The sequence below is a fragment of the Nilaparvata lugens genome, chromosome 5, assembly GCF_014356525.2.
Source record: "Nilaparvata lugens isolate BPH chromosome 5, ASM1435652v1, whole genome shotgun sequence".
Classification (NCBI taxonomy): Eukaryota; Metazoa; Arthropoda; class Insecta; order Hemiptera; family Delphacidae; genus Nilaparvata; species Nilaparvata lugens.
Window position 1 is genome coordinate 19,475,521 of NC_052508.1, and position 14,617 is coordinate 19,490,137.

Here is a 14,617-nt window from a genome sequence, read left to right on the forward strand (position 1 = left end):
ATGCAAGTAAAACAAATTTCTTAACATTTCCTACAACTGATAGCACCAAACCATTAAAGTCATCAATGAAGCTCCATTATTGTAAAGGGGAGAATCAAAACTGTGATTGTCCTCTCATTAAGCGCTCTGATAATGTTAAATATCTAGGTATAATTGTAGATGATGGGATCAGCATATATCGTGCACAACTAAGAAAATAAGAAAGCTCATTAATAAGTTCTACCAGCTTCGTCATATAATTAGTAAAGATATGATTAAAATAGTATATTTCTCACTTGTAGAGTCACTTTTGAGATATGGACTGTTTGTTTGAGGTGCAGCAAATGAAATAGATTCAATTTTTAAAGCTCAGAAACGTATTCTTAAGGTTATGACAAACAGAAACAACCGTTTTCCAACAAGTGAATTGTTCACCGAGAGTAGAGTTCTCAGCGTCAGACAGTTATATGTATTAGTTTTAGTAATTCATATTAAGAAGAATACAAATTTTTCTGATTTAATTTTCCATAGCCACAATACCAGAATTAGAAATCTGAATTTTCTTCTCGTTCTCAGAATGAACACAGCTCTTTGTCAGAGATCTGTACAATATTTAGGTCCTAGAATTTACAATAAAATCCCACAGATCGCAAAGGACGAAATAAATATAAATAGATTTGAAAGAGCAGTACGGAATTTGTTATATGATACTGGCATTCACCAGACCGAGGAGCTCATTGTAAATAGGATATAGAATGAACTACTACTGTCTTCTCTTTATTCTACCTTTAATAACTAACAAACCATTGTAACTAAAATTACTAATTACATTTTTTATACATGTTTTAGAAAAGAATATTATGATCACCTCGACACATATTATTATAGTGGGGTATCATAGTTTGGACTAAGTTTAGTATTAGCAATTTTGTATGTATGATATAACAACTATGTATATGTCTTTTCTTGTCTTCCTTCTGTTCAAGCTTGACTTTAGAAATAACATCACATCAACTCGACCTGCTAATCTTGCGGTAACCAACAATAATTACTATACTTTTACACTTAGCAGAATTATTTTGGTGAGCCACTGAGTCTTGAACCACTGGAGAATTATCGCAGATCATTGAATTTATTGCAGTATGAGAAATATTTTAGGATGGCAAGGAAAGTAGTGTGAGTGTGCCACACCAGATTCTTCCACTACTAGACAACCTGAGATAGATATAATATCAACTCTTTTATAGAAATAATATTCTTCACAGGAAAAATTCGATTTGGAACTGATAATGTGCGTAGGAGCGGAAAATGAACTCGTACAATATATTTAATGAATTTTTTCCTTATGAATTTCAATTCCAGACGTGATATTTCTAAAAACTTCATGGTGATAATCCATGAAAACAACAAGTTCACCATTCTCAAGCTTGGAAAATCTTAGTATTCAACGCAGTATAATATTTGTAGAATTGCTCGATCAATATGGCTACACTAATCTGATCATGAAAATTAGTAACTTCATTATTCTTTTTCCTTAGTAATCTGATATAAAAATTTCAATTGATCCGGTAATATTTTATTTGTTGTAAGATTCAACTGATTACATAGGATGAGGAATTTATATGAAAAATGACAGATATGTGAGTCAAGTGTCGACGTTTATTGGATGTAGAATTTGAAATGTTTGACTTTTTTCAACATCAGAGATTTCTCAAGGGTCGACTTGCCTATTGATTATATTTCACATTCTGAATTGAAATATCAGTTCTCAATCTAATTCTCAAAACAGGAACTGTTCAGTAGGGTCAATACATTGATTAGAATATTCCGGCTTTTAATACAAAAATTTCCCTTCCAAGGAAACTGGTTCGTTTTAAATAGGAGACAGTACTTGAATGGAAAGATAACATTCAGTTATGCGTATACTGAAATATATTATCCTTCATTAAAAATCAAGTCATTATCACGATTGAGAATCAGACATGAGGAAGTAAACTGCAGGCTGCTGATTTATTCCACACTGTTTCTTGTCACATTCAAGTGTATTAAAATTTGTAAAATATTACATTAAGCTATAAACATAAGTAACTAACAAAACCAGCATCAATCACTGCATTTCACAATGACTTCCGGTACCGAAAAAAAGAGAATTTTGAAAAAAATTGAATTTTATGCTTGTGTGAGTATAATTTTGGGGTTTTTCAAGTTGGAAGGACTATTTTGAGGGTTATTATTCAGGTCGGATTCGATTGTTTGAAAAAAACACGAATTTGGCGATATTTTCCTTCTTTTCACAGTATCGGCAGTTTTTCAATAATAAACAGTAATAATTCAAGATGAATTTTAAGGCAACTCAGCTTATAAAGAATGCTTTCCTCTTCAATTAGAAATCAATCGCAAGCTCCTATCATGTATGAGAATCGTTTTAAAAACACTCGATTAACAGTACAATCGCGAAAAAATGAAAGAATAGAATTCACCACTTCTTTATCGGCTGTAGCTTCTAAATGGTATTCAGACCAATGATATTGGTATCGTTTATGAGAGTGGAAACAGGAGATTATCTACAGCTCTCACTACCTACATTTTGAATTTTTTATATGAAGTGATTTACAAGATATACAGCTTTAAATATGGAAATAAGCCATTTTTTATTATAAAAATATGAGTCTAGGGGAGAATTTTCCATTTTTTTCATTCAATTCCACTCATGATACATGATTTCTTCGACGATTACTTTCAATTTTTTTAACCAATCAACTACATATTCACATATTATATTGTAATAGGGTATTTATTATTGGTAATTGGGGTTATATTAGGTATGGTATTGAGCTGGGAATTTAGGGTTGTGAGAATGATCAACTTATTCGAAGTTGACTTAATAAAATTAGCTCGACATTATGGTAATGAGCTGGTATTATAGTAACAATTTATAATGGGGGAATCACTTGGCTAGCGAGAGGTTAAATTGATCTAACTCTATAACTCATGAGAAAGGAACTATATTTAAAAAGAATAAACAAAACTGATTATATTTTGGAGAACTAAGTAATCGATTTAATTAAATTGTAACTCAAAATGAAACTGGAAACTTAAATAAAATAATATTAAGAAAACTTTTAAAACAAACAATAGAATAATTATTAAAGGATTTGCCTTCAATAAAGAAAGATGAATAATATCTATATATATATATGAAAGCGAAATAGCACTCACTCACTCACTGACTGACTGACTCACTCACTCACTCACTCGCAGAACTACAAAATCTACCGGACCAAAAACGTTCAAATTTGGTAGGTATGTTCAGTCGGCCCTTTAGAGGCGCACTAAGAAATCTTTTGGCAATATTTTAACTCTAAGGGTGGTTTTTAAGGGTTCAAAGTTCGTCCTTTAGCATGTATATTCTTTTTATTCTCTTAATTATAATTGAAAAATGTCCATACCATATGTTAATATAGAATACTATAATCTAGAGAGAGTACCTCTTTGAAACACTTGTACCTCTTTGAACTGGTAACTAAATTAATAATTTTGTCAGGTTGGCATTAAGTTGAGTTGACTTTGTTAGGTTGGCACCAAGTTGAAGATTGAAATGCATTTATCGCGGAAAAATTGATTGGGCACTGCTACTTTAATCAGAGCTATTCCTGGGAATATGATATTACTAGCCGTCAGGCTCGCTTCGCTCGCCATATCCGTTTAGCCAGACGTTTAGTCTGATCCCCGACTGGATCGTCCTAAGATATGATAAAATTGATCAAATGAAAAATACAGGCGAGCGAAGCGAGCCTGCTGATCTTATTCTTGGACGATCCAGTCGGTGGTCCAGGGGGCGGAGCCCCCTGGCTAGACGGATATGGCAAGCGAAGCGAGCCTGATGGCTAGTATAATAATAAAATTGATTATATTAGCAACTCACTGAACCAGGAAAATGGTGTTTCGGAACAGAGGGGTACTAAGAATATTTCGGTACACCTGGCCCGATTATCTGCTGTAGATAGTTCCAGGTCCCGTCCTCGTAACCGACTGCCAAGAGGCATACATTTTTCAGTCCAATTTTACATGTCATGAATTTTTACCGGTGTCGACACTTTTAATTTTTTAAACAATAGATGTTCTCGGATTGTAAAAATTCATCTCAAATAATCGGCTACATTACAATATATACGGTAGTCTACTACAAAAACATAATCATCATTTGAAACATTCAGATCAAGTTCCTTGGCCAACGAAATTTTACAGCATTAAATTCATTTACATTTAAAATTCATATTTTTATAATATTATTTATATGTTTTTAGATGCAGGAATTCAGTAGACACACATCTATACCGTGGTTCAAATGCTTTTTTGATCCCAGATTCTCCTATATTGAAAGGTAATAAGAGTAGATAGCAAACATGAAAAATCATAGTAATACTTTTTTATCATTATTATTATTATTATTTTACGACATTGGACTCACACTTGACTTTAAATATGATACATGACCATTATTTCCAAACTATTATTAATGTTCATATTATTTGTAGGATGCTATGGCATGAATTTTTTGTTAATTAAAGTGAGTTCCAAACTAACTAGCTTACCTTTCTACCTGAATTCAAGAGTCAAATGCAAATCAATCCAGTAAACAACTTGACTATCAATATTCATGCCAATTCAGTTCATTATTTAAATCAAACCTATTTTAATTTTCATATTTTATTTCATCGATGACATTGAATTGAATTGTCATAGTCTGCATTGCTGCTAATATGGAATGAAAATATTAATTGTTCTTCCATTCAATTTACAGGATACTTATCTCTGCAATATTGACAATCGCTTTTGTCTACGCATCTTCATTGGTGTATGCAGTCTGCAATAATGTATTGAGTTATCCACTAGTAACAAACATAGAATCGTTGCAGTATCCAGCATGGGAACAACCTTTTCCAACTATTTTCATTTGTCCTCTGAATAGAATCAGTAAAGATGGTATTACTAAACAGGTGGACAAATGGTTTGTATAATTTTTTATAATATATAACCAAGACTTTGAATCTGTATTTTATTTCCTGAGTGGAGAGTAACATTATATTATAGATGTACCCACGTTTGGTCAGTTGGATAACTCTACAAAGCTTCATGCCATTTCTTTATTCTCAAAAAATAAAATTATAAGACATATTATTTGAAAAACGATGATGAATTAGAATTACCAACCATGGTCGTTCCCGGATAATTTGTGTACCAGAAGGTCACGAGGGGGATCTTGGTGTCTAGTGAATTTATAAAAAAAAGAAATATCAAAGTCAAGCTTTCAACTACAAATGCCACCCCAGCTTATTCACTGAATTTCCAAAAACGATAAACCGAAAAAAATCATTGCCAAATTCTCTGCAGACTTGATACATTTAATAAGGGAAAGGTAAAAACACTCTGCATGATAGATGTTGAACTAAATTCCAATAAAAAATAATTGAACATTTTGTGTTCTGTGTTAATAAGTTTCTGTGTACCAAGTTTCTGTGGAATTTTGAATTTTTGTTATTACTTTATAGTTAGAAGATACAGTATTTTGACCTATGGCGTAACTTTTCTCATCTCCAAGAATATAATGGCAAATTAATTCTGGTCACCTTCTGTAGTTCCAGGAAAAAAGAAATATTTAATCTTTTAACATCAAAATGAAGCTTAATCTTCGACGATGAAGGACGAGATTTTCTTACTTGAAAAAGATGAGTAGAATAGGTACACCCGCGATCGACATTCCAGGTAGTCTAACGTGCAACAGCTCAGCTCAGTGCAAATAAGATAATAATGTGTTAATGCTGCAAAACCTTAGCCTATTATTTGGAATGCAACTGTGTACTATAATTTACTGTGTTTTCAATTATTTCTTCATATCAGTCATTTCCCAAAAAGATTTTTATTGATGATATGATTAAACTAAAATATATAATATAGCTTATATTATTATTCTCACAAAAACAATGCTAAATAATTTGTTCTTATTACATCTTAGGGTGCGTAAAGATTTACGCGCCGCGAACATGAGCAATTCACTTTTAATCAGCTGATGCCAAGCTTTTTATATCTGTATCTTACCGTTTCTGTAAAAAAAAAATATATATAGTCAGCTGATTAAAAGTGAATTGCTCATGTTCGCGGCGCTTATATCTGTACGCAACTTAACATATATTCGAGCAGTAAGTCTATTGTTTATTCACTAGTGTAATTAATTATATATATATTGTCCACTCCCTATTATTTCAGGATCCTTCCCAAGAATATAAGCAAAAGAGAAATGATGTTGAAATTGAGGTCAATACCTAATGGGGCTTATAGAATGACTAAAATTGACTACCCTGAAATCATTGAAGAGACAATGGCAATGAATAATGTATCTATGAGAAGACTTTTCGAAGAGGTAAATGTTATATCAAGAGTTTCATGTACAGGGTACTAGCCGGCAGGCTCGCATCGCTCGCCTTATCCGTCCAAGCGCTAAATCATCCAGAAATGAGACCTCGCTTTGCTCGCCTGCATCTTCCATTCAAGCTTGTTTTTCACATCAAGTAGTCAATACAGACGTTCAGGCTCGATTCAATCACCAGTTGACTGAGAGCGCTTATTTCTAGAAGACTTTTGGAGCCCTCTACATAATTTCTGGACCCTAGCTGATCCTTCCCACCAAATAGGCTATGGACGTTGTCTGTACATTAATTCTCAAAAAAGTTGATTCAAACTATGTAGCTCAGGGTTGGAAAAATATCAGATACATGATTAAGATACGATAATAAATTATTGTATTTACAGTTTTTATATTTTTGTATTATTGTTTGTGCATTTTATAAAACTTTGAAATTTGATAGGGAATAATTATGTACAGAACTCATAAAACATTCATATCCAAAACTATTTTAAATCCAATCTACTTGAAAACTCTAGAATGCATAGGAAATTCAATAAAAACCTGAAGAAGAAACCACCAAATATAAGCACCACCATACCTAAACTAAACCTGTGTATCGAGTTCAGTCTTTTGATCCAGTTGTTCCTGGAAATACTTTGGCAGAATTTTGTACTCTACACAATGATCAAACCCAGATTTCAGGTGTTTATCTTTTGCGTCATTATTGAGTCCTTCCAATATGTGTCACCATTTTTACACCCTAGTTGAAATTTGTGTACGATACCAGATTTTGAATTTTCCTGTCTATTTTAGAACTATTTGAAGTTCTCATAAAACTGAGAAAAAGTAGAAAGCCGCTCAGGAAAGCCAATTCTTTGTCATTCTTTCTTCCTTTTTCTATCTGTCAGCCTTCCTTGGTCATATTCTTACTTCTTCTCAGGCCAACCCAAGGTAAGATGTGGACCGTGCTGTGATAGTTGGTGCATTTTTATATGGTGTCTCTAACGGTACCTGCAGGATACCAGGCGCCCTCCTGTAGTATTTTGCCTTGCCTGGACATGCAGGGCTCTGTCTGGGTTGACTCCACTTCCCTAGCTGTTTGTGGGAACCACAAGAAGAAGAAACAAACATACAAACAAACCCCACAAGTTGCCTTGCCTTCAAACCCATCGAGATCTGACCCATCAGGGTGCTTCAGAAACACAGGAAGTTCTGTTGCACTCTTCTGTAGAGGCTATCAACATTGGAAAGGCTTCTACTGATCACAAAATGGATGATGTCAGCTCAATCGAACCATCCCAACTGGAGAGGGAGGATGAGCTTCTCAGACCACTGCTCAAAGAAGGGCGGTCATTCAGGCGAAACTTCTTGGGAGAGGTAAGGCTTTTGGCCCTGCAAAATTTGGAGGGGAGAAATGGAAAACACAAGAAACCACAGATGAGTGAAACTCCAGACACAAATGTGGCTGTGTCAAGGGTGGCCAGTCGCCAGGTGCCCTAGAGGCAATTTGGTGACCTCTCCCTCAGCAAAAGGACCTACAAAAAAGCTACAAGTGGAATTCACATAGGTCACGAGTTTGCTGGTGGATAGACCAGACCTCATCACTGCTCAAGGTAGTGCAGCCTTTCAGGCGAAACTTCTTGGTAGAGGTGAGGCTTTTGACCCTGCAAAGTTTCATAGGGGCAAAAAGAAAAAACCAAGAGACCAGAGATAGGTTAAATTCTAGACCAATAGGTTATAGGTTAAATGTGGGTCAAGAGGCTGAGTCGAGGGTGGCCAGGTGCCCAAGAGGTGATTTGGCGCCCCCTTCCTCAGCAGAAGGACCTACAAAGAAGGCCAGGAGTAGTGGAATTCACATATGTCACAAGTTTAAGGGTGGAGAGACTAAACCTCACTACTGCTCAAGATAGTGTGGTCTTTCAGGTAAAACTCCTTGGGAGAGCTGAGGTCATTGACCCTGCATCAGAGTTTTAGGGGAGAGTCAAAAGAAAAGAATAAAGAGACTAGAGATATGTGAAACTCCAGGCACAAATCTAGGTCAAGAGGCTGAGTCGAGGGTGACCAGGTGCCCTAGAGGCGATTTGGTGACCTCTCCCTCAGCGGAAGGACCTACAAAAAAGGCTAGGAGTGGAACTCATGTAGGCCACGAGTACCAATCAGTCTAAAGAGACTGCCAAGAATATCATACTGGATTGCGAGTGACCATGGGCAAGGAGAAGGGCTCTGTTTGGTTGCAAGCAACCAGGTGATAAATGGGATGTAAGTATAAGGAAAAACTCCTGGATCTTGTAAAGGACACAGTAGGTATTGGTTTGCACAACTAATGTACTTGGGAACACAATAAGCTCTCGATGATGTGTGGGGTTCTTTAAAACTTTGGATCCTTGAATCAGCCCCTTCAAACATAACACAACATAACATAAGGATCCAAAGGTTCAAAGAACCTTACACATCAACTGGGTCTTATTGTGTGTTCCAAGTACGTTAGTTGGGCAAACTAGTGGCTGTGTCCTTTACAAGATCCAGGAGTTTTTCCCTATACTAACATCCCATCACCTGGTTGCTTGCAGCCAAACGGAGCCCTTCTCCTTGCCCCTAGTCTCTTGCAATCCAGTATGATATTCTTGGCAGTCTCTTCAGACTGATTGGTAGTCGTGGCCTACATGAGTTCCACTCCTAGCCTTTTTTGTAGGTCCTTCCGCTGAAGGAGGGGTCACCAAATCGCCTCTAGGGCACCTGGTCACCCTCGACTCATTCTCTTGACCTACATTAGTGCCTGGAGTTTCACATATCTCTGGTCTCTTTTCTTTTGGTCCTCCTGAAACTCTGCAGGGTCAATGGCCTCACCTCTCCCAAGGAGTTTTGCCTGGAAGACCGCACTACCTTGAGCAGTAGTTGAAGATGGCTTTGGAAGGGGGATCCCTTTTAGTCGCCTGCTACAACAAGCAAGGATACTATGGGTGTATTCTGGTTTTCAACAAATTCTTGAATCCGATGTTTGACTCAAATCTCCCCCAACCCACAGGGAGCCCTGTGAAATTTTCAGTTCTGTTGATGGGTCAGTGAGTGATTGAATGAATCAGGGCCATTCCGTTTTTATTCAGGTAAAAATATTATGAAGATATAACAATACTTCTGCAGCTTGTATTCAAAAAAATTATAAAGCTCATTTATATAATATTCATTTATATTATACCTGTTTAATATAGCAGGTATATCCTGCTTTTTTTGTAGTATGACATATTCTTTTGTTGACCTCACTATGTTGAGCCGGCTCCTTTATGTATTGCATGAGTTCTAGCACCAGACTAATCCATTCTATATTTTCCAAAAAGAACGGCAGAATTTTTTGTGAGTGATTGAATGAATCTAGGTTTATTTCGCTTCTATTTAGGTGACAATAATAATGATATATAACAATATTTTGTTGGACAGATACATGGAAAGATGAAATCTAAGCCCACCATGTGTCGGACGGTCTATCCTTGTGTTGAGAGCGCATTCTCTGGAGAATGCAAGGCCTGCTAATTCCACGAATTTCTAGTTGAGTGACAATTTTTTCCATCAAGTATAATACTACATCTGGTGGGTTATACGTTTCTCTAGCCACTCTATTCATTTGAAAAATCATAAATCCATTCGTTTCCTTATAGATCACTCTACCTTGTGAAGAAATGATTGGTCTCTGCAAATGGAAATCAAAGGACATTGATTGCAGAGACCTTTTTGAAAGAGTTATACAACAAGATGGTCATTGCTGTGCTTTCAATTACATTCATCCAAAGCAGTGAGTAGACCTACACAGTAAACACAAGTTTGATATTGTAATAATAATAGTAATATGATGTTCTCGATGCGCAGTGAACTGGTTATTTGATTTTGCTCTGTTTTATAGATTTGCAATTTTTCATCTCTTACATTTTTCTGGTTATTATTTTTGTTTTTTCTAAGCATATATATTAATGATTCATGAGTATAATTTTGATGAGGTGATTGATTTGGAATGTTTTAATGAAATTGAAAGTGATGATACCTTCGGTTTTGATCCAGTGGTTTATGTTGTAATATTACATTTTTTCTCGATTGGAATCGAATCTTCAATTCGAGATCTATAAAACTTTATAGTAAATATCAGAGTAATCGATATACGGACAACTTTTTGACTGAGAATTTATCATAAATAATTGTGTTGCTTGTTCCATGGTATCACCGAAAAAACAAACTCTGTAAACAGAGTTAACAGAATTAACAGATCATATAGAGCATATATAAAATTAAAATAACAGTTTCGAAATAAAGTTTTATTGAGAACAAATGTAAAATGTGAATTCTAAACTTGTAATTTATAATTTTTTGGTGACGTGTCCGTGAAGTTGTCACTGGTTTGAGGTGTCTTTGCTCTTTACTTGGAGGCTCCTTTCTTCTCTAAAAAATGGTGGCTGGCTATTGAAAAGTGTTTTGTGCTCTCTGAAGATTTTTCTATTTAATTGAAATTTTAATGTTTTAAATTGAGTTTTGAACAGTTCATAGTGTTCTAATTCTTGTCTATAATTATTTCTTGTGTTTACAAGCCTATAGCCATTGTTTTTTCAACTACATAAGTGGATAAGTATTTAGCTCGTAATGATTTTAGATGCATAAGTGTGTAAGGTATTGTTCTTTGTGGATTTGTGTTGTATATTGCCAAAAATTCTTCTGAAGATTATAAGTTGGTTTGCTCTGAAAACTGGATTTCTCATTCATAGGCGATAGATCCATTCATAGTTTATCAAGAATCTATTACTTTGGAGCCGATAACTTTCCTTAGGTTAATAGGTGGAAAATGCTATCCAACCGATTTAGGAGAAATTGGTAGCACGGCAATGTGGATGAGCATGAGATGGGCAATACAAATTTCCTAAATATATTACACATGAATATCCGCAGTATTAGTAGAAATTTCGATAAATTCATTCACATTCTACAAAACTGCAGGATTAAGTACAATTTAATAGTATTAACCGAGACGTGGATGACTGAAAACAGATCTTTTGATTACGGAATAGACGGTTACTCGGTTATAGAGAAGCCAGGCAAGCTGAGCAAAAGTAACGGTCTGTGGTTATTTGTGAGGGATGGCATAAAGTTTGACTGTTTCAATTGTGAGAGTTCGGAGGCTGATATCGTCTCGATTAGATTACAAGCATTCAACTGCTTCGTATCGTTGATTACCGTGTACAGATCACCCTCTGCTAATATTGAAGTTTTCTTTAACGAGTTAGATATTATACTGTACTGATAAATATCAATAAGAATGAGAATGCGGTTTTAATAAACATTGATATCTTACATAACAGTAGTTTGGCAAATGAATATAGCGGTCTAATGGAAATGTATTGCCTGAAATCTCTTATTAATATACCTACTAGAGTAACACACAATACATGTACATGCATAGACCACATTTTCTATAAAAATGTTAATTTTAAATATGAAAACATAATAAGCTCTGTTCAAAAGACCTATATTACTGACCACTTCTGTACTACACTACACATAGGAAATTCAAACCCAGTCTATATTGATGTAAAGGAGAATATTATTAAACGAATAAACTATAAGAACCTTACGGACAAGTTGAGACAGGAAAATTGGAAGAATGAAACTACTTTTAATGAGGCTAATCTTGATTTGGATGAAAAAATAAATGCTTTCTATAAGAAGCTGATGGACCACATAGATTCTGCTACTGAACAAATTAAAATGACAAATAAAAATAGACCATTAAAAAAATGGATAACTTCAGGGCTAATAAAATCTATAAGAGAGAGGAACAAACTACATAAAAAACTAAAAATCCAACCATTTAATGCTACACTGAAAGCTAGATAAAAAACTATAGAAATTTACTTAACACACTAGGCTAATTAAGAAATCTAAACTAGACTATGGTACTTTAAAAATAAAATGTAAACTTGTAAAAGGAACAAAAAAGTACGTGGCTCTGTATAGAGGAAATTTTAGATATGAAACGAAATAGAAAATAGACATCGACCCTATAATATTAATAATTATTTCTCACAAGTAGGTAGAAGTTATGCAGAAAATCTGAATAATAGTTTGAGCTTAAGTCACCCAGTACCAACTCTAGTTCCACATACTCAAAATTTTCGAGATTCGTTTTTCATTTTCCCTACAAATTCTGATAAAATTGCTGCCATGATAAATACATTGAAAAATAATTCATCTTCTGGTATTGATAATATAAGCAATGTTTGTTTGAAAAATATATCAGAATACATATCTCAGCCTTTATCAATTTTGTTTAACAAATGTTTCGAAACAGGTCATTTTTCTTAACACTTTAAGGTTGAAAATATAACTCCGCTATTTAAATCAGGTAAGAGAAAAACTCCTGAAAATTACCGCCCTATTAGTCTAATAAGTGATCTGTCTAAGATTTTTGAAAAATTGATGAAGGTACGTATAATGAAATATCTTCAAAGGCATAATTTAATACCAAATCAATTTGGTTTTCAAGAGAGAATATGCACTGAGGATGCAATATCATAGCTGGTGAGGATTGTGACAAATAATTTTCAGATGAACAAAAGGACCTTGGCTGTCTATTTGCACTTAGCCAAGGCCTTTGATACTATTCCCCACATCTTTCTCTTGAGAAAGTTGGAAAGTATAGGTTTTCATGGCACAGTTTTGAAATTTTTTGAGAATTATTTGAAAGACAGATCACAAATTCTAACTATAGATGGAAAAACAAGTAAACCAACTTTAACTGGATTCGGCCTTCCACAGGGAACGGTTCTGTGACCATTTCTATTTATCCTATATATCAATGACCTATTGAGACTTGATATAGCTGGTTGTCACTCGATCTCTTTTGCTGATGACACGGCATTGGTCTTTACTGGTTCAAGCTGGGATGAAGCAAAGCGCTTGGCAGAGTCTGGTCTCACACTTGCTAAATCATGGCTTGACCAACACATTCTTACGTTGAATGTCAATAAGAGTGTATGTATGGTATTCTCACCAGCAGTGAGCTCTCTCCTTAGAGATATTTTGAGTACTGGTATCAGAATACACTCTTTAATCTGTTTTGAACGGGAAAGATTGCGGACTGGTGATGGATATTGTGATTGTCACTCATTAAAAAACGTAAAAGAGACTAAATATCTAGAAGTCTTTGTAGACTCTCATCTTAAATGGAATGCACATATATATGAATAACATGTGTAAGAAAATAAAACACATAATTCACAAATTCCATAAATTAAATGAACTCAATAACCCAACTATAATAAAGATTGCTTATGCAGCATATGCCCAGTCCATATTGCAATATGGTATTAGAGTATGGAGTGGAGCATTGAACATCCATTTTAATAAAATCTCCGTAATTCAAAGATATATTTTAAAAGCTGCACTTGGAAGACCAAGACGATATCCCAGCCATAGCCTTTCTGCAGAGTTCCCAGTTTTAACAGTGAGACAACTTCACGTGAAAAATTTAATTCTAGTTGTTCATAAGTATAAAAATCTCTGAATATTCCGTCGTATAATTTCCGTTCATTATCTCATTACTGCATTTCTAGAACAAATTTAACAGTATGCTGCAGACAGTTCATATACATGAGTAATAAATTGATAAATATTTTGCCAGACCAATTAATTCCAGATAGATTTAATAAATCAGAAATTAAAAATATAGAAAGATGGATCAGAAGTAACAAGGTTTTTCGCCTCATGTGAAGTTAGAATCTAATTTACTTTATTAAAAAACCTTTTTCTTTGATATTATTTTCTCTAAGTTGCATTTTTCAGATAGTATATTACCACAATTATTATTAATTATTTATTTATTATTACTACTATTTAAATAAAATGTTTAATCATCTTTTATGTTTATGTTGAATTAAATGACATCTTTTGGTAGGTACTCGTTGCTAGCACACAAACTTAGGTTTTGCTGACAACGCCAATTAAGAATTCAAGTTAAAATTTTATTTTTATTCTGTATAAGTATGAAGTATTTGTTTTATTTTTATAATTGGCAAATAAATGATTTTGATTTGATTTTATTCTATCTATTACCATGATATAATGTAAACATTTAGAAAATTGCGATTTCAACGCACAACTGGGTAAAAGCAAATTAGAGACATACAGCTAAATAGGAAAGTGGCCAGCTTGGAAATACGAACAAATAGGAATAAAGTTTGACTCTGCAGAAATGAT

The 14,617-nt window shown here is 34.3% G+C and overlaps 1 protein-coding gene across 5 annotated transcripts in view; it reads left to right on the forward strand.

The window, feature by feature from the left end:
* Positions 1 to 913: 913 nt before the first annotated feature.
* LOC120351266 (sodium channel protein Nach-like) overlaps positions 914 to 14,617 on the forward strand; it is a 34,170-nt gene continuing 20,466 nt past the window's right edge. For 3 of the 5 annotated variants that reach the window (XM_039427859.1, XM_039427858.1, XM_039427861.1), the window contains exons 1-4: positions 4,222 to 4,363; positions 4,784 to 4,990; positions 6,247 to 6,400; positions 10,039 to 10,172. In XM_039427859.1, coding sequence (XP_039283793.1) covers positions 4,287 to 4,363; positions 4,784 to 4,990; positions 6,247 to 6,400; positions 10,039 to 10,172 — 572 coding nt within the window. In that variant the 5' untranslated portion in view covers positions 4,222 to 4,286. Of the gene's footprint in view, positions 1,156 to 4,221; positions 4,364 to 4,783; positions 4,991 to 6,246; positions 6,401 to 10,038; positions 10,173 to 14,617 lie in introns of those variants that run through there. The other 2 variants (XM_039427857.1, XR_005571261.1) reach the window with 2 other exon arrangements.